Source organism: Narcine bancroftii, chromosome 5, assembly GCF_036971445.1.
Source record: "Narcine bancroftii isolate sNarBan1 chromosome 5, sNarBan1.hap1, whole genome shotgun sequence".
Lineage (NCBI taxonomy): Eukaryota > Metazoa > Chordata > Chondrichthyes > Torpediniformes > Narcinidae > Narcine > Narcine bancroftii.
In genome coordinates this window covers 67,036,085-67,060,299 of record NC_091473.1, presented here as the reverse complement: position 1 = coordinate 67,060,299, position 24,215 = coordinate 67,036,085, and the positions used below count along the sequence as shown (strand labels likewise).

Genomic DNA, 24,215 nt, shown 5'->3' with positions numbered 1-24,215 from the left:
AGAAGTGGATTCCTGAGGTCTTGGGAACAGGTTATTTTCTGAGTGGCTTGGAACTGATCATAGCTCATCGAGCTATAAGAAAGAAACCGCTTCCGGGTCAAATGCCACAATCTGTTCTGATTCAATGTTTGCGTTATCAGGATTGAGAATTCATTTTGAGACTCGCAGTATAGAATGCTAGATGTAACCAGGGTTACATCTATATTGTTAAAAATAATAGTATTTTTTTAATGCTGATTTAAGCCAGTCTGTAATTAAACATCGTAAAGCATTTCATTCAGCTCAAGCTGTTTTGTGGAAGAAGGGTTATAAATTTGTTTTTCGTTACCCTGCTGTGTTAAAAGTTTTTTAATGGGAATTATCAAACTCAGTTTTTTAATGATGAAACTGAGGCTCTTAATTTTGCTAATTCTTTGCCTGTTAATAAGCAGGGACAAAATCAGTTTTTTCAACAGCTTGTTTTGGTTCCAAAAGGAAAGAATGGGAAGCAAGAGATGGAGACTCAACAGTTAATTAACATTGATATTGATGATGATCAAGTCATCCATGACTTGGAAGCATCTTATCATACCTGAATTGATAATGTTTTTTTTTCTCTCTTTGTTCTGTTTGGGGGGGAGGTGGTTCGACTGCCAATCCTTCCACAGTTGTGGGCCACTTTGTGGCATTTGTCAGTTTTGCATAATTGACGGGTTACAACACTTATATTGTTGACGTCTTTTTGGGGGGGGAGTTTTTATGGGGGTTTTTCTGTCTTTTATTTCTTTGAGCAGATCTTTGTTTATGTTAGTAATGGAGCCATGGGGGTTGCTCTACCACTGTGGGAGGTAAATATACCTTATTATGGCTAATTTAAATTTAGCTAATTTTAATGTTAATGGGCTTTATAATCCTATTAAGAGAAAGAGGGTATTAGCTTGAAAGTTGATATTGCATTTTTGCAAGAGACTCAATTGACTGAAAAGGAACATCAGAAGTTGAAAAGAGATTGGGTTGAACAAGTTATAGCATCTTTTAATTCTAAAGCAAGGGGTGTTCCTATTTTAATTCATAAGAAGTTATCTTTTATATTGGATTCAGTTTTTCAAGCTGTTGGTAGGCATTTGATTGTTAACTGAAAAATCTTTTCAGAATCTTGGACTTTAATGAATGTTTACACTCCTAATAATTTGTGATGAACAATCTGTGGTGGATTCCTTTTCCCTTTTTTAATTTAAATCAAGCATATGATTGGAGATGATTTTAATTGTTGTTTAGAACCATTGTTAGATAAATCTCCAAAAATGGTAGTTGAACAAAAATGATTAAACAATTAATGACAGTAATGAAATATATGAATTTATTGGAGATTTGGAGGAAATTAAATCCTAATGAGTAAGATTTTTCTTTTTATTAATCTCAACACGATTCTTATTCTGGAATAGATTTATTTTTAGTATCAGCACAATTACAAGGAAGAATTTTTAAAGCTGAATATAAGAGTAGGATTTTGTCTGATCATTCTTTATTGTTAATTACTCGTACTGGTTCTGAAATAGTGGAGAAAGTGTATAGGTGGAGATTTAACTCTATATTGTTGAATTTGACTTTATTAAGTTTATGAGGGGTCATATACAGTTGTTTTTGAAAATAAATGTAGATTTGGTTGACAGTAAATTTGTTTTGTGGGATGCCTTGAAAGCTTATTTGAGGGGACAGATTATTAGATGAACAGCTAAAATTAAAAAACAACATTTGGCTGAGACTAATACACTAGAGAAGGAGATAGAGATTTTGGAAAAAGAATTACAGCGGATTGCTACGGAAGCTGAAAAAGTTTGTTTAACTAATTTGAAGCTGCGGTATAATTCATTACAAACATAAATTTGAGAAGTTATTGAAGTGGACTAAACTGTGTCATTATGAGTTGGTTGGGTCAAAGAGCCCATAAATTATTAGTTTGGCAATTAGAGACTAAAGAGGCTTCTAGGATAATAAATGCTATTAGACATGACTCGTTAATTATTTATAAACCTCAGGAAATTAATGATGAATTTTGTTTATTTTACAAGAAATTGTATACTTCTGAAGTATTGGAAGATCATGCTAAAATCAACACCTTTTTGTTTGAATTGGCTTTACCATCTTTAAGGGATACAGACATCAAAGATTTAGATGCCTTTTTTACTGTTATAGAGGAGAAGGATGCTTTGTGGTCAGTGCCTGGTGGGAAATCTCCAGGAGAGGATGGTTTTACTTCTGAATTTTATAAAGAATTTCAGGATTTATTAATTCCTATATTGTTGGATGTACTGAAGCAGGTGACAGAGACTGGTTCTTTTCAGAATTATTTTTCCAGAATGCTTATTATGGTTATTCCTAAGAAGGATAGAGACCCATTGAAAGTGAGATTGTATAGACCTATTTCCTTATTGAATGTGGATTATAACATTTTTGCCGAGGTTCTGGCTAATAGACTAGCTAAATATTTAACAGATATGATTCATGTAAATCAGGTGGGTTTTATTAAAAAAATGGTATTCAGCAGACAATATTGTGAAGTTGATTTCTTTAATTAATATTTCTCGGGGCAATCCAGCCAACCTATGGTAGTTGCTTTGGATGCCGAAAAGACCTTTGATCGAGTGGAATGGAATTTTTTGTTTAAAGTGTTGGAAAACACTATCCACATATGTTCTGGGAATTCAGGAGCCTGGTGGCTTGAGGGAAAAAACTTGAGTCCTATGGTACCTCCTACCAGATGACAGAAGAGAGAACAGTTTATGTGAGCAGTGTGTAGAGTCTTTCACAATGTTTATTGCCTTTTGCCTGCATCGAGTGTTGTAGATGTCCTTCATGGACATCTGCTGACTTCACTATCTTCTGCAGGGTCTTGTACCTCCAAGGAGGTACAGCTTCCAAACCAAGTGGTGATGCAGTTGCACAGGATACTCTTGATACATCTTTTGTAGAATATAGTGATAATGGAGGGTGGGAGATTAACTTTCCTCAGCTTTCACAGAAAGTAGAAGTGCTACTGAGTTTTCTTGGCTATGGAGATGGTGTTAAGGTGAGATTCTCTGTCAAGAGCACTCCAAGGAATTTGGTACTCCTGATTACCTCAATGGTGGAGCCATCAATGGTCAGCGAAGCATAGTCCCCCTGGGCCCTCATGAAGTCGACAACCATCTTTTTTGCATTTTTAACATTCAGATACGGATCATTTGCTCTGCACCAGTCTATTAACGACTGCACCTCATCTCTGTACGCTGATTCATTGTTCTTACTGATCAGGCCCACCACAGTCATGTCATCAGTGAATTTAATGATGTGGTTCGAGCTGTGTTTAACTGCACATTCGTGGGTCAACAGAACACGCAGGCCTGAGGGGCCCCCATGCTCACTGTGATGCTCTTGGAGGTGCTGTTACCAATTCAGACTGACTGAGGTGTCTCCGACAGGAAGTCAAGAATCCACTTGCAGAAAGAGGTGTTTAGACTCAGCAGGCTCAATTTCCTTATCAGGTTCTGTGGTATAATTGTGCTAAATGCTGAGCTGAAGCCAATAAACAGTATTCAAACATATGAGTCCTTGTTTTGGCTTTCCAGGTGGGTGAGCACTAGATGGAGGGTGGTCCACCTAACTACAGGAAAGATATCAATAAGATAGAAAGAGTACAGGATGTTGCCTGGACTTCAGGAACTGAGTTACAGGGAAAGGTTAAACAGATTAGGACTTTATTCCTTGGACATTAGAAGAATGAGTGGAGATTTGATCGAGGTATTTAAAATTATGAGGGAGCTAGACAGAGTAAATGTAGGTAGGCTTTTTCTACTGAGGGTAGGTGAGATACAGACTAGAAGACATGGGTTAAGGGTGAACGGGGAAAAGATTAGGGGAACGTCTTCACACAGTGAGTGGTGGGAGTGTGGAACGAGCTACCAGCTGAAGTGGTGAATGTGTGCTCAATGCTAACATTTAAAAAGAATTTGGACAGATACATAGATGGGAGAGGTATGGAGGGCTATGAACTAGGTGCAGGTCAGTTGGACTAGGCAATAAAATGGTTCAGCACAGACTAGAAGTGACGAAGGAGCCTGCTTCTGTGCTGCAATGCTCTATGGTTCTATGGTTACTTGGTCACATGGGTGTATTTGGGTGGCAAAGGCTCATGGTCCGGAAAGGTCAGTTACCCATATTAATTTACAGTTAAATTAATTTAAAAAATTGAAATTGTTGAGAGGGCAGATTGGGGAGGATGGTGGCCAGGAGGAACTGAATGTGCAAGAGTGAGTGGTGCTGGCTGAGAAGAGGAGATGAAGATATGTTAATCTGTCTGGATGAGGTACAAATGGAAGGATATGAATAAGGACCAAAGAGAAAGAAAAATAACACTAGAATTCTGAGATACAGCTGCCAGAAAATCTGGAACAGATAGAATGTTGGAAGTATCTGGCAGGACGGGATATGATAATTTCCAAGAGGGAGTTAACCCACCACTTATTGTCATTCAGCAGCTGCACCATTGCAGAATTCTACATTCTAAGCAGCTTGTGGTCTACTGTTGACCAGCAGCTCAGCTGGGCCAATCACGTCAATCCACTGGCTGCAGGAACAATTCAGAGGAAGCTATCCTGCAGCCGGCAATTCCATTCCTAATTTCTGGAAAACTCCACCACAAGGCACAAGTCAAGAGTATATTGGAAACACTTGCCTGAGCGGGTGTGGCTCTGGCAAAACTCAGGCAGCTTGACGGTATCAGGAACAAAGTAGCATGCACTCTCCCAAAATGTTATTGCTGAAAGAGACAAGTGTATATTCATGATGGAATCTCAGAGAATTCACAGAGTAGGCATTTTTAAACTGGGGAGGATTTTGCCCGGTTAATGCCCCATTCACAGGGCAGTTTGAAAGGGTCTGACATGATAAGATATGTCAGAAATCAACCAGGTCCTTGGCCTACCTCAGAAGTAGTCAGGCAACCCATTAAAATTTACCTAGGTCATGTCCTTCCATGGTTTGAAAATGAAAATGGCTGACCAGTTGTTCGTATGAAATCAGTGCTTGCGTGGTTGCGATACTGGGTGCTAAGTTCATTTGCAGAGGAAGTGAACGGGACATTGCAACATGATTTAAACGTGTTGTAAGCATCTAAATTTTTAACTTCATCTAATTTCTTTTGATAGTCACTTCCAGTAGCACCTCCGGTAAGTGCATGAAACATCATTGAATGTGACATCATGGGGGCGGGATCACCCTTAAATCACTAGGTGGGTGATTTACTGGGGCGATCCAGCCCCAGCTTGAAAGGTGCTGGGAGAACCTTTTGCCCATTTAACGCACCTGGGTCCCTGGAGGGCTACCCGGGTGCAGCAATTTAAATGCACCTGGTGACTGACTCCTGAATATACAGTATCTCAGCTGTATTGACACCTGACTGTACAAATGCAACCAGATGAAACAGCATTTCTCTGGACCACAGTGCATGTGTATGGACACACACACACACACACACACACGTAATAAACTGCACATAATAATCACAAATGTAAATAAAAATAATATAAAATAAATATAAATAAACATTTTGTAATAATTTACTGCGTTTCATTTATAAGGTTACAGGATATTGTTCAACAATCTCATAGCGTGTAGGAAGAAGCTTTTTCCCAGCCTGGCAGTCCTGATTTCGATTCTCAACTACCTCCTTCCTGATGGTATTGGGTTAATGATTCTGTGTGATGGATGGCAGAGATCTTCAATAATTCTTTGAGCCCAATTTAAGCAACGCTCCCAGTGAATATTGTCAGTAGAGGAAAGGGAGACCCCAGTATTGATTTTCATAGGGAAGTCAAAATTATGGTGGTGATACATGACTGCTAAGGATGGAGGTTGAGGAGGAAGATCAATAATTTGGGAGGCATTCTGAAGATGGTGGTGAAAGAGTCATTTTGGAAGAGGGAAGATCAAGGTGGTTTGCTTTGAGGTTGGCAATGAGGATAAGGGATGTGAAGTGAAGCGGAATAGAAGAAAGGCAGTGGATGAGTGAAAGGAGAGGAAGAGGTAGGGGAGTTAAATGAAGGTGGTAAGAGGCAGAAAAGCGGTGAGAAGGGAAGCTTGTGAGGGAAAAGTTGAGTGAGGGGTGTGATGCATGAAGCGGCAGGTAACAGATGTGGAATTGAGAATCTAGGGGCATAAGAGAGGGAGCTGAGATTGGATGATGAGTGATGGGAATGAAATAGAGGAGGAAGGACTATGATGGGAAGGAGATGATAAAGTGATAAACAATGGGGAAAAGAGACGGGAGAAAGGTTGAAAGAAAGGGCCAGTGAAGAGCTATATTCACGTGTGAAAATGCAGCAGAGCCTTTCAAAGGATTGTGGATTCCTTTGTTATTCGATTGAGTTATGAAGTTGGACTCAATGCCTTCCAGCTGTGACATTGAGATTTGTTGTTGCAGTGGAGGGCTCTCGGTGTGTGATCTGTGGTTGGGGTTAAGGGCTCTGGGTGTGACTGGGATGTGTAATTTGGATGGAGAGATCTGGGTGTGGGATTTATGGTTGGAATGGAAGGATCTGGATGTGACTGTGGGGTTTTTGGTTGGGGTGCAGAGCTCTGGATGTGACTGTGGGATCTTTGGTTGGGGAGCAGAGCTCTGGGTGTGACTGTGGGATCTTTGGTTGAGCTGGAAGGCTCTGGGATGTGACTGTGGGATCTTTGGTTGAGCTGGAAGGCTCTGGGTGTGACTGTGGGATCTTTGGTTGAGCTGGAAGGCTCTGGGTGTGACTGTGGGATCTTTGGTTGAGCTGGAAGGTTCTGGGTGTGACTGTGGGATCTTTGGTTGAGCTGGAAGGCTCTGGGTGTGACTGTGGGATCTTTGGTTGGGGTGCAGAGCTCTGGGTGTGACTGTGGGATCTTTGGTTGAGCTGGAAGGCTCTGGGTGTGACTGTGGGATCTTTGGTTGGGGTGCAGAGCTCTGGGTGTGACTGTGGGATCTTTGGTTGGGGTGCAGAGCTCTGGGTGTGACTGTGGGATCTTTGGTTGAGCTGGAAGGCTCTGGGTGTGACTGTGGGATCTTTGGTTGGGGTGCAGAGCTCTGGGTGTGACTGTGGGATCTTTGGTTGAGCTGGAAGGCTCTGGGTGTGACTGTGGGATCTTTGGTTGGGGTGCAGAGCTCTGGGTGTGACTGTGGGATCTTTGGTTGAGCTGGAAGGCTCTGGGTGTGTCAGTGGGATCTTTGGTTGGGGTGAAGAGCTCTGGGTGTGACTGTGGGATCTGTGGTTGAGTTGGGGAGGGTGAGACCGTGGTGGGACCTGTGGTTATGCTCGATTGCTCTGGGTGTGATCACTGGTCTGTCGCTGGGTGCGATGGCTCTGACGGAGATTGCGGAGCCTGTTGCCATGGCTCGCTGTGTGCAGTACCCCGGCTCTGGTGTCGGTAGCGGTCTGTGTCCTGATCCGGGCCGATCCCATTGATTTGGATTTTTTTCCCCCTGGTTGCCGCTCGGTCTCTCTTCCCCTCTGGTTTGTCGGTCGAGACCGAAGCGGTTGCAGAGGCCCCAGCCGCTGGTGCGGGTGGTGGCCCGGAGCACACGCGGATTGTGTGACGGTGCGAGGCGGCGGAGCGGCAGCCGGCATGGAAGCGCAGGAGGGAGTGGGGCGGCTGGAGCTGTACCCGACTGGCGGGGCGGAGGAATCGGTGCTGGAGCCGGTGGAACGGATCTTATTGGAGTCTGTCTGTCAGCAGCAGGGATGGATCCGAGTGTACGGTAAGAAGGGGCTGGGAGGGGAGAGAGTGGCTGGGTCGGGTCAAGGCGTGCAGCGGTGTCCAGGGGTGCGCTGGGCACGGAATTATTGGGGAACAGGCAGGAAGGGGCAGGGTCTATTTATTTATTGATGTTGGGGTGCAAGAATCTTTTATTCGATGCGGAGAGAGGTTGGCCGTTGACTTTGTGGAGGAGTGATGGGTGGGAGCCGGCCCCAGAAGGGCGACCTGGCAGGACTCGTTCGGAGAGCGTCTCACTGTCCGAGGGACGCTCGGGAAACACCGTCAATCAGGAGGGGGGGGGGGGGGGGTGAACAACGGCATGAAGGGGATCCGGGGCAATGGGAAAGACGGACAGGAAGTCAGCGAACTAACTTGGTAACATTCCACTTATTTACTCCACTCTCCCCCCCCCCCCCCCCCCCGCACACTGAGTGCGACTCGTTGTCCCCCTTGTCACCCATGTGTACTGCAATCGCGTCAAAAACTCGTTCGCACCAACAGTATTTGTGGAATGAAATTTTTTAAAAAACCATGCAAGAACTGTACTGTTAATGCCATGTCTCAATTAGTTGCAATCTGCTGTTTGTTAGCTTGTGGAAAAATATTTTTAAAATTCATTTCGTTATTTACAAAACACGAGAGCAAAGTTTGATCACAAGAAATAGCATTGTGTGCATTATGTGGAGCTGTCGAATTGAGAGAAGATTTGTCCGTTTCAACTTTGCCTGCAGTCGGATAAATGAAGAACGGTACTTTGCCTTTCTGTTCTTCACTGTGGCATTGTGCGCTTTTGGACTTTTATGAAGCATCTTTCCTGAAAAATGAGCGTTTGCTGGGTCTGTCTTCTGTGGAAATCTCTGTTTCAGCATTTATACTGTGTTATCCGTGCATTTTAAACACGGGTAAAAATGTCAATTAAAAATATTTTGTTTGCCTCATGGAGCACCTAAAATGATCATATTCATCTTTATCTGCCTTAAGGTGTGAAGTTGGTGATTGTAAAAGAGAAGGAAACCAGGTGCTCTGATGGAAAGTGAACTGTAAGGCAAATAACTTGGAACTTCAGAATTTCTCAGATTGGATTCGCAAGTTCAAGGTTGAGTTATGGATACTGTGTGAGTTCATCTTCTGGCACAGTAATAAGTTTGAAGTCATACTGACTCAAACCCAGATGACTTGGCTGACAGTTTTTTTTTTACACGTGTGCATCCTTTTTGGCTAGCCCATGAACAAAAGGCGAATGCTGCCTTTTAAAAAAAAAAAAAAAAAAATTTCCTTCTTTTGAATGGGATCTGAACCACTGAGAAATTGCCCAACAGCAGAGAGTGGTTGCTTGTCTGTGAAGGGCACAAGAGACTGATTACTGAAGATTTATTATTAACTGTGCTGTGGCAAGGAAACCAGAGTGAAGCATTCACATGATTTTGTGCCTATTCCTACTTGGCTTGATGCTACCTGATAAATAACTTCAGTAAGCATGAGAACATGTGTGAAATTTACTCGAGATCATGCTTCATACCTATTTTGAGTTGCAGATTGAGATTACTTTCTGTTTTAATGTGGTATGATTGTTGGTTTGCATTTGTTCATGCAGTCTGGTTTTGATTCTGGCAGATGCCCTTTCCCTGATGGTCTTTGGTGAACAGATTGACAGGATGGTTTGCACTGTTTGATTTGTGCATAATAAATGAACCTGAAATTGAAATTACTAAGTTTAAGTAAATCAACCATGGCAGAGAGCATTTAACTGGTGTCAGCTTGTGATATTGTTATGTACAGTGTACATTTCAAGATAACTTTTAAGTGCATTTCAGTTTGAATCTTGGATACAAAATAGAATAAGTATGTTTGAGGTTAACAATGTATTTTTATTTCCTCTTCATCACTGTTTCTTGATCAGGAGTGCTGTATTTAACCACTTAAGATCTGTCAACAGCAAGGAAAAGCTGATGAGACAAGCATTTCTAATGTGTTGAAGTTCCTGGACTTGCACAATACATTGATTGATTTTGTAAATCAGAGATGGGAGTCACAAGATTATGACCATCAGCAACTCTTTGATCCCAGTCAAAATATTTGGGTTTTTGAAATGTTGGAATAATATGCAGGCAGATGAGATTAGTTTAAATTGGCATTTTGGTCATGATGGGCCCAAAGGCCTGTTCCTTTTCTGTGTTCTCTGCAATATTATTTCGGATAGTGGGACTTCAAGGAATCATTGCCTTTGAGTATGAAGAATGGCCATGAATGTTTTGTTGCATCTGTGTAACTCTTAACTATTCTGTTTGTTCTCTTTCAACAGTTTTTGATTTTTGCTTCTCCTTTCTGCTAAAGCCCAAATGTGCTCATTTTACTCACTGTTTAATTTAAGATCAACGTGTTCACCCCTTCCCAGAGGAAGGTACAATGCAGGGAGATTGGGCGCAATTTTAAAGAAGGGAGTATTTTGTGGGATCTGTGGTCCTCTGGAAAATGCAGGAAAAGGAGCAGCTCAATCCTCTCTCTAAACTATATTGTGATTCAATCATTTGACAAAAGCAGTTGAATTTTTTATTGTGTTTTCGATTGAACACAAGCTGGAAATACAAATAACATTTTGGTTTGCGTGTTCATTTTACTTCACGCTGATGCTTTAATATTTTCAACTTTGGTTAAATCCATCTTGGTCATTACAATCCTGTTGTCTTGGTTCAGCAAGAGTGGATATTTGTAATCCTGTTTGTGGATATTTGTGTTGGACATACAGTCAGTGATGCTGCTTCACTAATTGTTAACACCAATATTTTGCTGAACACTACAAATGTAGGCATCATATTGTTCATGTTGCATGTCCTTGCTTGTGGCTTTAGTCCTATCTTAACAGTGAACAGTGTTGCAAGAACACATATTGCATGGGAAATGAACTGAGGCATGTCTTGGAGCTGGTTTGCAAGTGTTGATCAATTGGGGTATTCAATTGACACTGTTAAGATTATGAAATTTCAGCATAAGGTGCAAACATTGGATTATGTTCTTAAAATAAATCAAGGGCCAAATCAATTGGTTTAATTGAAGTGCTCTTGGTGAATCACTGAAGTTTTTGCATGATGCTCTTTGGTAACCTCGGGGAGTGACTATTACAGTAATTATTTGTTCCTCTCCTCCAGTGAAGAATGTATATAGCACTCAGGAAACATGAATCAGTGCTCGTCTTGCACAAATCCTTGTGATTAATGGAAGATTGTTATTAATCGATGTTTGGGAATAGTGGTTAGAGCAGTCGTGAATGGGATTAAGGAAAAAATCTGCAGACTATGAAACTGAAAAATTATCAGAAATTACTGGGAAAGATGAATGATGCTTGGATGGCTGACAAAAGTTTTTGGAAAAGAAGAGTTAATCAAACTTGTGTCATCTACTGCCAATGCAAGTTAGCCTAAATCAGGGGTGTCAAACTCAAATTCACAGAGGGCCAAAATTAAAAACTTGGACTAAGTCGTGGGCCAAACTAAATATTTATTGAAAATTTTCTACAACATCTGCCTGTTTTCTCTTCTTTCAACATATGTAATGTTAAACTTTTCCTTATTAAAATAAATGTTTAATAAAAGTTTTGGTTAAACTCTTTCCAGAAGAAGCATTAACAAATGAGAAATAAAATATTCAATAAATAATATTTCTCTATAGCCTTTAAGCTCCTTTTAAATGTATTTTTTTTCACAAGCCAACAAGTCAAAAAAATAACAACTTGCTTCAATGACAAACAGGTTTGTCTTTTAAAATGATGAACATATAGTCTGCCTCCCACCTGTCTTGAAAGGTCCTGTTTTCTGTCTTTCGTTTGGCCATTTTCCCTAAGGGGTTTATTACATGTGAGTTGGGCGACAGGTCGCAGATGCTAATGAAAGTAAAGAGAGGAGGTGGGTGGCGATTAGCGGGCTGACCGGCCGGCGCCAACTCAAAGCATTCTGGGATTTATAGTATTAGCTGTGCATGCGCTATACTGGCACGGCGACCAGCAGGCCAGCTCTAATACATATTTGATATGATCTTGCGGGCCAAATATAATTATATCACGGGCCAAATTTGGCCCGCGGGCCACAGTTTGACATGTGTCGCCTAAATCATTTCATGGGCACAGTAAATGGGAGTTGAGTATTCAGAGAGTGTAGAATGCTTGTTCAGAGCTATTGCTGAATGGAACATTTTGAACTTTCAGGGTGGCTTTATGTGGAATGTGTTCAATCTCTAACTTCTGCTTCTCTAACTGTCCCAGAAATTGAATTAAAAGTCTTTTGGTAACCCATGTGCGTTCTGATTGCATTGTTGTCAAGAAGTTGATCCAAATTCCCTTCAATTGCATTGCATATTATGAAAGGAAGCTTGGAGAATATTTTGAAATTTCTGCACGGAACAGATAGTTGAATTTGGAAAATGGGAATAATTGAACACACATGTATCATATCAGAACTCAGAGGTCACATTTTTTTTCTCTTTATGGTTCAGTTTTATTTATTATGATATGTTGTTGCAAAGAAATAGGATCAGGTTTGTTGTCATAAATATTTGTCACAAAATTTGTTTTGTGGCAGCAGTATTTTGCATTTCAGGAGCAAAATTGCAATAAATTACAGTTTTATAAACATAATATTTAAAAATAAATAATTAGTGCAAAAATAGAAAAAAGGTGAGGTTGCGTTTTTTTGGTTCATTGTCCTTTCAGAAACCTGATTGTGGAGAGGAAGAACCTGTTGTCATGTTGGGTGTGCTGTTCAGGCTCCCGTACCATCTTGATGGTAACAGTGAGAAAAGGGCATGACCTGGGTGGTAAAGCTCCTTGCTGATAGAGGCCGCTTTCACTGTCTCTTGTTGATGTTCTTAATGGAGTGAAGACTGATGCCTATGATGGCACTGGCTGAGTTGACAAGCCTCAATAGTCTTTTTCCTGTCCTGTGCATTGTCACCTCCATACCACACAGTGATGCAACCAGTCAGAATGCTCTCTAGCTGCAGGCTCGTTTGTGGCTGACAAGTCCGATGCGGGACAGGCACACACGGTTGCAGCGGTTGCAAGGGAAAATTGGTGGGTTGGGGTTGGGTGTTGGGCTTTTCCTCCTTTGTCTTTTGTCAGTGAGGTGGGCTCTGCGGTCTTCTTCAAAGGAGGTTGCTGCCCGCCAAACTGTGAGACGCCAAGATGCACGGTTTGAGGCGATATCAGCCCACTGGCGGTGGTCAATGTGGCAGGCACCAAGAGATTTCTTTCGGCAGTCCTTGTACCTCTTCTTTGGTGCACCTCTGTCACGGTGGCCAGTGGAGAGCTCGCCATAGAACACGATCTTGGGAAGGCGATGGTCCTCCATTCTGGAGACGTGACCTACCCAGCACAGTTGGATCTTCAGCAGCGTGGATTCGATGCTGTCGGCCTCTGCCATCTCGAGTACTTCGATGTTAGGGATGAAGTCGCTCCAATGAATGTTGAGGATGGAGCGGAGACAACGCTGGTAGAAGCGTTCTAGGAGCCGTAGGTGATGCCAGTAGAGGGCCCATGATTCGGAGCCGAACAGGAGTGTGGGTATGACAACGGCTCTGTATACACTTATCTTTGTGAGGTTTTTCAGTTGGTTGTTCTTCCAGACTCTTTTGTGTAGTCTTCCAAAGGCGCTATTTGCCTTGGCGAGTCTGTTGTCTATCTCGTTGTCGATCCTTGCATCTGATGAAATGGTGCATCCGAGATAGGTAAACTGGTTGACCGTTTTGAGTTTTGTGTGCCCGATGGAGATGTGGGAGGGCTGGTAATCATGGTGGGGAGCTGGCTGATGGAGGACCTCAGTTTTCTTCAGGCTGACTTCCAGGCCAAACATTTTGGCTGTTTCCGCAAAGCAGGACGTCAAGCGCTGAAGAGCTGGCTCTGAATGGGCAACTAAAGCGGCATCGTCTGCAAAGAGTAGTTCACGGACAAGTTGAGTCTTTGATGACATACCAAATTTCCTTAAACACTGAACGAAACTCCTGGTGAGGCTTCTTCATGATTGCATCAACATGATAGCCCCAGAATAGAATTTCAGAGATGTTGACACCCTGGAATTTGAATTTTTTTACTCTCTCACTGCTGATTCCTCGACGAGGTCTGGTCTGTGTTTTCCTGATTTCCTACTCCTGAAGTTCACAATCCATTCCTTCATTTTGCTAACATTGAGCGCACGGCTGTTATTATTACACCACTCAACTATCTGATCGATCTCCCTCCTGTACACTTCATCATTCATGTGTGATTCCATCAACCATGGTGTCATCTACAAATTTGTAGATAGCATTTGAATTGTGCTAGCCACACAGTCATGGGTCACAGTAAAGTAGTGGGTTAAGCCAGCAGCCTGGAGGTGCGCTTTGTATTGATTGTGAGTGAGGAAGAGATGTTACCAAACCGCATTTTGTATCTTCTTTCCATGAGGAAATCAAGAATCCAGTGGCAGAAGGTGGTATAGAGACCCAGGTTTTGAAGCTTGATGACCAGTACTGCGGGAAAGATGGTGTTGAAACCTGAGCTGTAGTCAATGAGAAGTAGGCTGATGTATTGGTTGCTGATGTTGAGGTGATCTTGGACTGAGTGGAGAGCCAGTGAGATTGCATTTTCTGTGGAACAATTGTGGTGACAGGCCTTTTCTTAAGTTCTAATTAATTCTGGCCATGACGAACCTCTCAAAACATTTTTATTACAGTGGATGTGAGTGCACTGGGTGATAGCCATTGAGGTAGCTGACTCTGCTCTTGGGCTCTGGTATGCTTGATGTTCTTTTGAAGCAGGTGGAAAACCTTCGACTGCAGCAGTGAAAGGTTGTTTGTGAACACTCCAGCTAGTTGATTGGCACAGATTTTCAGTACCCTGCCAGGTACACCATCAAGCCCTGACACCTTGCGAGGTTTCACCCTTTTGAAAAATATTCTGATGTTGGCCTCTGAGAAAGATATTCCAGGGTCACCAGCTTATGCAGGGATTCTCATTGGCACAGTTAAATTCTCCTTTTCAAAGCCAGCATAAAGTTGTTTAGCTCATTGTGGAGTAAAGAATCACGGCCATTTATTATGTTAAGCTTTCACCTTGTTGGATGAAATGGCCTGTAAGCCTTGCTATAGCTGGCAAGTGTCTGATTCTGTTGCCTCTTTGGCTTTAAGATGGCCTTCTGTAGGTCCTACGTGGACTTCCTGTAGAGATCTGAATCACTGGTCTTAAACAATGTTGACCTAGCCTTCAGCAGGTTGTGAACCCACAGCTTTTTGTTGGAGTACGTGCTGCATGTGCGTGTAGGCACTTACTCATCCAAACAGGTTCTCATGAAGTTGGTGGTGACAGCTGTGGCATATTAATTCAAGTTTGAAGATGAATCATTGAATATGGTCCAGTCCAGAGATTCAAAGCAGTCCTGCAAGCGCTCCTCGGCCTCCCTCAACCAAACTTTCACCACCTTCACCACTGTTGCTATAGTTCCCAGTCTATGCTTGTTTGCTGGGAGTAAAAGTACAACCAGGAGATCGGGGTGGGGGGTGGTGAAGTGGGGGCATGAAGGCTCAGTAGGCATTCTTGATGGTGGTGTAACAGTGGTCATTTATGTTTGCTCCTCTGGCTATACAGGTACCAGGGGAGGTTACGTTGGTGATAGTTTGTCAGAGATTTCTTCAAGCTGACCTGGTTGAAGTTCACTACAATGATCGGTGAGGCATCAGGGTGTGCTGTCTTGCAGCTGACAATTGCAGTATTCAGCCCCTCCAGTGGCACCCACATTCTGATAACAATCCATCAGTAAGCTGGATTGTCTTCTCTGAAATAAATGTCTGCAACTGGCAAAAGTGGAGATTCAGGATTTGGGAAGGACCATCTACCTACTTGCCGTCTTTCCTGGTCAGGAGGCCTTGATGGGGAAAGTGCAGTGTCCCATTTCTTATCATCCATAAGGAGCAGAAATTGCAGATGTTCAATATATGACAAGCTGAAACTTTGTTTTCAGATTTGCAAGTTTGCCTCTTTCTGTGAATTAGATTTTATGTCCTATTCGTTGTGCTCCTCACCAGTGTTGTTAGAACTATAGAACACCACAGTGCAGAAACAGGCCCCTTCAGCCCTTCTCGTCTGTGCCAAACCATTTTATAGATCGTTCCACTGACCTGCACCCAATCCATTGCCCTCCATAACTCTTCTATCTATCTACCTGTCCAAATTCTTCTTAAATGTTAAAATTGAACCTGCATTCACCACTTCATCTGGCAGCTCATTCCATACTCCCACCATTCTTCATGTTCCCTCTAAACATTTTCCTTTTCATTCTTAACCCATGTCCTCTGGTTTGTACTGTATCTCACCTACCCTCAGTGGAAAAAGCCTTCCTACATTTACCTAGTGCATTCCCCTCATAATTTTAAATCCCTCAATCAAATCTCCCCTCATTCTTCTACAATCCAGGGAATAAAGTCCTCACCTGTTTAACCTTTCCCTGAAACTCAGTTCCTGAAGTCTGGGCAACATCTATGTATAAAGCCATGTTGATTATCCCTAATCAGTCCCTGGCTCTCTAAATAATTGTGTATCCTATCTCTTAGAACACCTTCAAAAATTTACCTACTGACATGAGGCCCACCAGCTTGTAATTTCCAGGGTGACTTCTGGAGACTTTTTTAAACAATGGAAAAAATGTGAGCTACCCTCTAATCCTCTGGCACTCCTCCTGTAGCAAAGGACATTTAAAATATTTCTGCCAAAGCCCCTATAATTTCTACACTAGTCTCCTTCAAGGTTCGAGGGAATATCTGTGTATCCTGGGGATTTATCCACCTTTATTTGCTTTAAGGCAGCAAGTTACTCTTTCTCTTTAATCTGTGTAGATTCCATGCCCTCCTGATGGGGGAAAAAAAACATTTAAGATCTCCCATATCTATTTGGGCTCCATACAAAGCTGGCTGCTCTGATCGTCAAGGGGCCAATTTTGTCCCTTACTATCCTTTTGCTCTTAATATACCTGTAGAAACCCATAGGATTTTCCTTCACATTGTCTGCCAAAGCATTTCGCCTTTTCACCTCCTGATTTCTTTCTTGAGGTTTTTCTTGAATTTTTAAATACTCCTCAAGTACCTCATTTGCTCCTTGTTGGCTATACCTGCTATACACCTCTCTCTTCCAAACTAGATCCCCAATATCTCTCGAAAACTAAAGTTACCTGTGCCTGCTAACTTTGCCTTAATCTTGATAGGAAGATACAAACTGTGTTCGCAAAATTTCACCTTTGAAAGTCTTCCACTTATCACACACATCCTTGCCTGAAAACAACTGATCCCAATTCATGCATTCTAGATCCTTTCACATTTCTCAAAATTGATCTTTCTTCAATGTGGAATCTCAACCTGAGGCCCAGACCTTTCCTTCTCTATGATTAACTTGAAACTAATGACATTATGATCTCTAGACCCAAAATGCTCCCCTACACATACTTCTGTCACCTGTCCTTTCTCATTTCCTAATCTTTGGCTTGGCTTCGCGGACGAAGATTTATGGAGGGGGTAAATGTCCACGTCAGCTGCAGGCTCGTTTGTGGCTGACAAGTCCGATGCGGGACAGGCAGACACGGTTGCAGCGGTTGCAGGGGAAAATTGGTTGGTTGGGGTTGGGTGTTGGGTTTTTCCTCCTTTGTCTTTTGTCAGTGAGGTGGGCTCTGCGGTCTTCTTCAAAGGAGGTTGCTGCCCACCGAACTGTGAGGCGCCAAGATGCACGGTTTGAGGCGATATCAGAGATTCAGTATTGTTACCTCTGGTCTGTCCTGCCTGAGCACAGCACAGCTGTGATATTTTCCCTGACAAGCAATGCCACGTGCTCCCCTCCCCCCGCCCCCCCTCCCCCACCCGGTTCTATCTCATCTGAAGCAATCGAAGCTTGGAGCATCGAAATGCCAGTCCTGCTCCTCCTGCAACAAGTTTCACTAATGGCCGCAATGTCATAATTCCACGTGCCAATTATTGCTCTGGGGCTCATGTTTCTTTCCTATAATACTCCTGAGAACATTAAAACCACATGCAATCCGTTGACTCACATCGGTACATGCAATTTTCACATAATCTTTTCCCTCCTCCAGTCTTCTATGTACTCTGGTTCCCACCCACCTGAAAATCTCGTTTAAATCCTCCAGAGCCGGCACTAGCAAACCTTCCCGCAAGTATATTAATTGTCCTCCATTTCAGATGCAAACTGCCCCGTCAGAACAGAACCCACCTTCCCTGGAACAGAGAAGCCTGAAGCCCTCCCTCCTGAACCATGTCTTTAGCCATGTGTGGAGCTGCATTATCCTCCTATTCTTAACCTTACTAGCACGTGGCACGGGTAGCAATCCTAAGTTCACAACACTGAAGATCCTGTCTTTCAACCTGGTGCTTAACTCCCTGAAGTTTCTTTGCAGGACCTCCTCACCTTTCCCACCCACGTCATTGGTCCCAATATGGACCACAACATCTGGCTGTCCACCCTCCCTCCCGAGAATGTTGTGAATCTGAGATATTACAAACCCTGGCACCAGGGAGGCAACTTACCATCCAGGAGACTTGATCTGTTCCACAGATCCTCTTATCTTCCCACTTAACTATGGAATCCTCTATCACTACAGCTTGCCTCTTGTCCTCCCTTCCCTTCTTAGCCACAGACCAGACTCTATGCCAGTGACCTGATCGCTGTGGCTTGTCACTGGTAGGTCGTCCCCACTAACAGTGTCCAAAATGGTATATGTTACTGAGGGGAATGGCCAAAGGGCTGCCCTGCACACCCTGCCTGTTCCCTTTCCCTCTTCTGACTGTCATCTATCTACCCTCCTCCTACCTGCTAGGTGTGATAGCGTCCCTGTAACTCCTGTCTATCACCTTCTCTGCCTCCCGAATGATCCTGTGTTCATCTAACTCCAGCTCTAATTCCTTAACTTGGTTTGTCAGGTGTTGCAGCTGGATGCACTTCTTGTAGATGATGTCATCAGGGATCCTGCTGGATACTGCAAGAGGAGTATTCCCTTGCTTTGTCTGCCATACCACTATACCAGAGGATAAAAAATGTGATATATAAAATCTGCACTTACCTGTGCCTACAGCTGAATTCTTTTTGTTCCTCTAATAGCACAGCCGTTATTTCAACTCCTGCACCACTACATCACCCTCTTGTCGCTGAAGCCTCTTGAGCCAAAGCCTTATCACTCTGACTCAGTATGGTCTGAGGATGACTGCTACACTACACAGTTCCTCACTTTTATAGTGATGCTTGGTCGCCTGACCACGATTGCCCTTTCATAGTTGAGTTCGATTTGCCCAAATTGCTCTATTTGTTGTTGATTGCTCCTCGAAGGAAAATTTGTTAAAGCATGTTACTGTCCAAAGCCACAGCTTAAGAAGGAATTACCATGTTTGTGGGACAGAGAGTTTGAAGGACAATGTGATTGAAGAATTTTGAGATGTTACTCTTGTGGAGGAATTTTAACAGTAAAGCTAATGTTTTTCACTCATTTGGTGGATTAAGAATTAATATTTGGACAGAGCTGGTGTGTAAGAAAATTTGGCATGGATTGGATAAGGTAGCATGGAAGATAGGTTGGCAATGTGGGCTTTGGAATAATTAAGTCTCAAGCTGATGTGTCTGTGTCAGAGATGAAGCAATAAAGGGGCTGAGAATAATGATACGCTAAAAGGTGGGTATTATTGCCAAGATGAACATTTTCTCAATGATGGCAAGATTTAATAGATTCTGAGTTGATAGGGATTCAGCAGACCTCAAAATAAAGATTACATTCACCAGTTTAGTAGAGAATGCTCTGTTTGAACTAGAGTTGAAATTCTTCAGAAAGCTTTGTCATAGGTAATCAGAAGTTCTGGGTCTGTAGCACAGTTGCTGAATTGTGTTATATTCTGGTCAGAGAATTGCAGCTTCCAGTTTGTCAATGACTGTGTCAGGAAATGGTTTGGTGGGTTATGTATTCTCAGCTGTGTGACTCTCAGCTGAGGCATCATCTCAATGAAACTTCTGTTCAGCTCGTTTAATGATTACTTTGGTGTGGCTTAAATTTAGCTATTATGCTGAAAGAAAATGCCCTGTATAGTGAAAGAAATCATAGCATGTGAGTACTCTGGGAGAGGGGTAGCATCTTCATGAATGGAATTCCCTTTAGTATGGAGGCCAATTGGTCGTCACTCATTCATGATAAATATACTCTTTTGCATTTTCATTTGTCTTTATAATGGAGCCACTGCAATTGTTTTAAAAATGTTTTTCAAATTTCTTGTCTGTGCATATGAACATAAAAACACCCAGAAACATTTATAATTAACAATATCCATTCTCTGTGGCCTGGAAGGTTTGCTCACTGGTTGCATCACAGACTGGTTTGGTAATATGAAATGTAGAAGGCTACAGAAGGTAGCAAACGTAGCCAGATCCATCACGTTTCAACATTGAAGACCTCTTTGGGAGGCGCTGCATCAAAAAGGCAGCCAAAATCACCAAGTGCCCCCATCATCTGAGTCCCAGCTTCTCACTTGCTACCTTCAGGCAGAAGATACAGAAGCCTGAAGTTCAGCACCTCTTGGTTCAAGAACTGTTTCTTTCCAACAACTTTCAGTATCTTGAACCTCCCGTTATACTAGTCATAGGCTGCTCTGTCACCACAAAAAAACTCTGCGTGATTGTAACTGTGAAAATGGATTTGCAACCTATATTTATATTTATGATCCAAAATTAATATATGCTTTTGTCGATCTTTTGATTATCTGTTTGGCTGCAACAAGAAAGAATTTCAGTGCAGTTGTTCATTTGTGCAATAAACTTATTCCCAATCTTAAAGTTGCTTTCAATTCCTCTTTCACAGTTAATGGATTATTCTGAATGAAGGGAATGCATTCAGTTTAATAATTAAAATCATTGGGAAACCTATGCCTGCTTTCTTTTAAGTGCTCATTTTATTCACAATGTTTTTTCATTGTAAAGTCATGAAAATGCAAAACAGTAAAATAAATTTTTAAATGTGTAAAGTAATCATAAGTACATCGTATAGTTTTTGTTTTGCACCTTCAATAAGTGGTAATTCTGCCTGGCCCGGAGAAAAAAAAATCTCAAAAGTTGTATGCAATGTCATGTATATACTCTGAAAATGAATCTGAAATTTGACCTCCATTGTTTCAAAATTTTTTCATGTTTCCACATTCCTCAGTTATTCTGCTGTATCTGGTATCTGACGCACATACTCCATGGGAATCTTAAAGATCTTCCAATGTTGGACAGTTGGAGGGTGATCGCTATGAAGGATTTCTCTCAGTAATTGGAATGTGTTTCAAGTTCATCATCATCTGATTGTACATGTATAACCAGGCGTTTCTCCGGAACACAGTGTGCCCACATGCACAATGCACATCACATATATACATGATTAAAATATGGCCACTGTTTTCAAGATTTATGCTTTTTCTTTATTGCATGTGTATATTAGAAATTATTCTTTTCTTGTGTTTAGTTTAATGACATTGTTAAATGTCCCAGAGTTTTACTGATCTGATAATTTAACAAAGTGATAATGTAGGATAAGAATGATTTAAGATGCACAGTAAATTTTATAACATTTATTGATGGCATTTGAAAGACCATCGAAAATTTTATTCTGTCATGCTGTATGATTTTTTTTCTGGTTACCACTTCATTTTGTCTACCTTCATCTTTATATGTGGGTGCAATAAAAGGAATTTTTTTTTTTCTTTGATTCAAAAGGTGACTTGATTTGGTGCGTTGTCCATTTTCCCATCTTGACCATTCATCTCACCCTCCTCATCTTTTGAAGGTATTATGGTACATGAGTGTAAAATTGTATACTTCTCATATTTTGTGAACTTCTCTGCTGACCCATGATCCTCCATGAAACAGTCCTCCGAGCCTGGGCTTGTCTTTCACCAACTAAATTGAAATTTGAGCGTTCTCACTAAGAAGTTGTGTGAATGATTCTGCAATTTATGTTCATATCGAAGTCTCAAAATTTAACTTTGTACAATGACAAAATACCTGGAAATAGATCACAGGTATCATATTGCCATTCTGTAGTTGACAATGAACGGAGGCATTTGAAACCAATATTTTATAAATAGAAAATGATAATCAACAAATCTTTGGAGGCAATTCTTGAATTGCCACTATTGACATTCAGTTCACCTCTGTTGTGATTTCATGATGGGACACTAATCATGCACTTCTGTGCATTGTACTTATTTGACCAGCTCCTCAGTTTAATGTTCAAAATCTTCACAGGGATTTCATACTTTTGGCAGCACCATTTTCAGAACAGATTTACTTGGTGCTAAATGCCCCAGCCAAATGAGTCCACTGAAACTGCAAAGATTCTCCACATTTTAAGGTGATGGTATTTGAGAAATCTAATATGGAGAGCAATACAGTTGATGCATATTAGGACACATTATTGCTTACATCACTCTATCTCACTGAGTTTAGAACCCAGTGGTGCTGCTGTCACGTCAAGTGTCAATGAGAAGGCACGTTAAGCATGGCTTCTTCTAGATCCATTTAGATTTCCAAATCCTTGTATTTTATGGATAATTTCAAATGATTTACACCTGTCAGTTGATTTCAAGACTTTTTGAAATATGCCAGTTGTTCTCCCAATTCTCAGTAATTCCCCCTTTTAGAGAAACACACAAGAAGTCAGCATGGATATAAAATAAAACCTTGACTCAAATCCAAGTACTTTGAATTGTTATTTTGACACCAGCCTGAAACCTGACATACAGTTGGATCATTCCATGTTTGTATCGGATCACCAGACTTTAGAACCAGCCTTTCAGCTTCCTCGAGCTTAATTTGGAATCCTCTTGTGATGCTTTCACTACATTGTTTAATAGTATTTCATATTGTGTCAAAATGCTGCTGTTAACACTGATAATTGAGAATAGTCTGGCATGTTTGTCTGTTGAATCATTGTTACTAGGAAACCACAAGTCACAAATATTGATTTACCCTGGTGAATGATGTCATTGTTGCATATTAACAGACATAGATGAAACTTGACTGAACTTGGTGCTCCCTTTGAAAGATTAAATGTTTTCCAACCATTCGCAGTAGCAAGGAGCCTTAATCCTTGCTTCAGCAAGTTTTGCCCACTCTGGCACACAAGTTTAACTCATGTTGCTGAGAAAATTATTATCTTTGTGCCTCAGCCAATTTCAAATCTATTTTCCAGGGTTAGAAAGCAAGTACTTGGTTGGGATGGTTTAAAGCAGGGGTGTCAAACTCAAATTCACGGAGGGCCAAAATTAAAAACTTGGACTATGTCGAGGGCCGAACTAAATATTTATTGAAAATTTTCAACAACATCTGCATGTTTTCTCTTCTTTCAACATATGTAATGTTAAACTTTTTCTTATTAAAATAAATGTTTAATAATAGTTTTGGATAAACTCTTTCCAGAAGCATTAACAAATGAGAAATAAAATATTCAATAAATAATATTTCTCTATAGAGGATTTGTCAAATGTTGCTAGTGTGCTGTCGAATAGTAAAATCTGAGGGCTATTGAGAATGTGGGAGAATAACATGATTCCTGAAACAATCAAATGGGTGACTGATTGTGGGCATGAACTCTAGCAGGGTTATTTGCCATGCCCTTTTTCCATTGGTACAGATATCCTTTGATTTACACACTTTTCAAGTTTTATGCCTAATGAGCTTGTATCCAGGTGCAGGACCATTTTTAACCAGGAATATATTTATCACTGTGACATGAAACTATTGGAAGATCATTTTATCCTGAGATTAAAGTTCATAATACTTACTCAGGCCTGTGTGCGGGAGGGTGGGGGTTTGTGGGCGATCGGGTTGGACAACGACACTGCGGGGGCATCGGCTCTCGCTGCAGGGCGGCATCTCGGCGGATCAGTGGCCCCGTCACCGTGAGTCGCGGGTCGGCCTGCGGCAGGGAGGGGAAGTGGGCAACGGTCCTGGCGAGGTCAGGCCCGAGGCCTCCGGTTCCAGGCGCTGGGAAGCGGCCTTGGCTTCCCCTGACACCGGCCAGGCCCCAAAACCAGAGTCCACGGTGAGACCCTGCAACGTAAACAGAGGAGGTGGGGGTGATTAGCGGGCTGACGCCAATGCATTCTGGGATTTGTTGTATTACTGTGCATGTGCTATACTGGCGCGGCAGCCAGCAGGTCACCTCTAATACATTTTTGAAATGATCTTGCTGGCCAAATTTTGCCCGCGGGCCAGAGTTTGACATGTGTGGTTTAAAGCATGAAAGATTGAGCATAAAGGGTGCAGAAGTGTATTTTGAAAGAACAATTTTCCACATCACATGTTTTCTAGGTATTGCACTTGCATTTCTCAAGACAGCTGTCTTTCAGTTACAAGCCACTTGTGTGAATATATATCTTCAACTGAAATCTCATTTGTGTCATGCTGTGTTGAGGTGAGGCATCACCTGTCAATT

At 41.9% G+C, this 24,215-nt stretch overlaps 1 protein-coding gene and 1 long non-coding RNA gene across 5 annotated transcripts in view; both read left to right on the top strand.

The window, feature by feature from the left end:
• Positions 1 to 7,356: 7,356 nt before the first annotated feature.
• Positions 7,357 to 24,215, top strand: part of rasal2 (RAS protein activator like 2) — a 512,219-nt gene continuing 495,360 nt past the window's right edge. For 3 of the 4 annotated variants that reach the window (XM_069937683.1, XM_069937680.1, XM_069937678.1), the window contains exon 1: positions 7,357 to 7,747. In XM_069937683.1, coding sequence (XP_069793784.1) covers positions 7,615 to 7,747 — 133 coding nt within the window. In that variant the 5' untranslated portion in view covers positions 7,357 to 7,614. The remainder of the gene's footprint in view (positions 7,748 to 24,215) is intronic. The other variant, XM_069937682.1, reaches the window with a different exon arrangement.
• Positions 8,774 to 21,479, top strand: LOC138763474 (uncharacterized). Its single transcript, XR_011357593.1, has 2 exons — positions 8,774 to 8,861; positions 20,943 to 21,479. It is a non-coding gene; the product is annotated as an uncharacterized lncRNA (long non-coding RNA).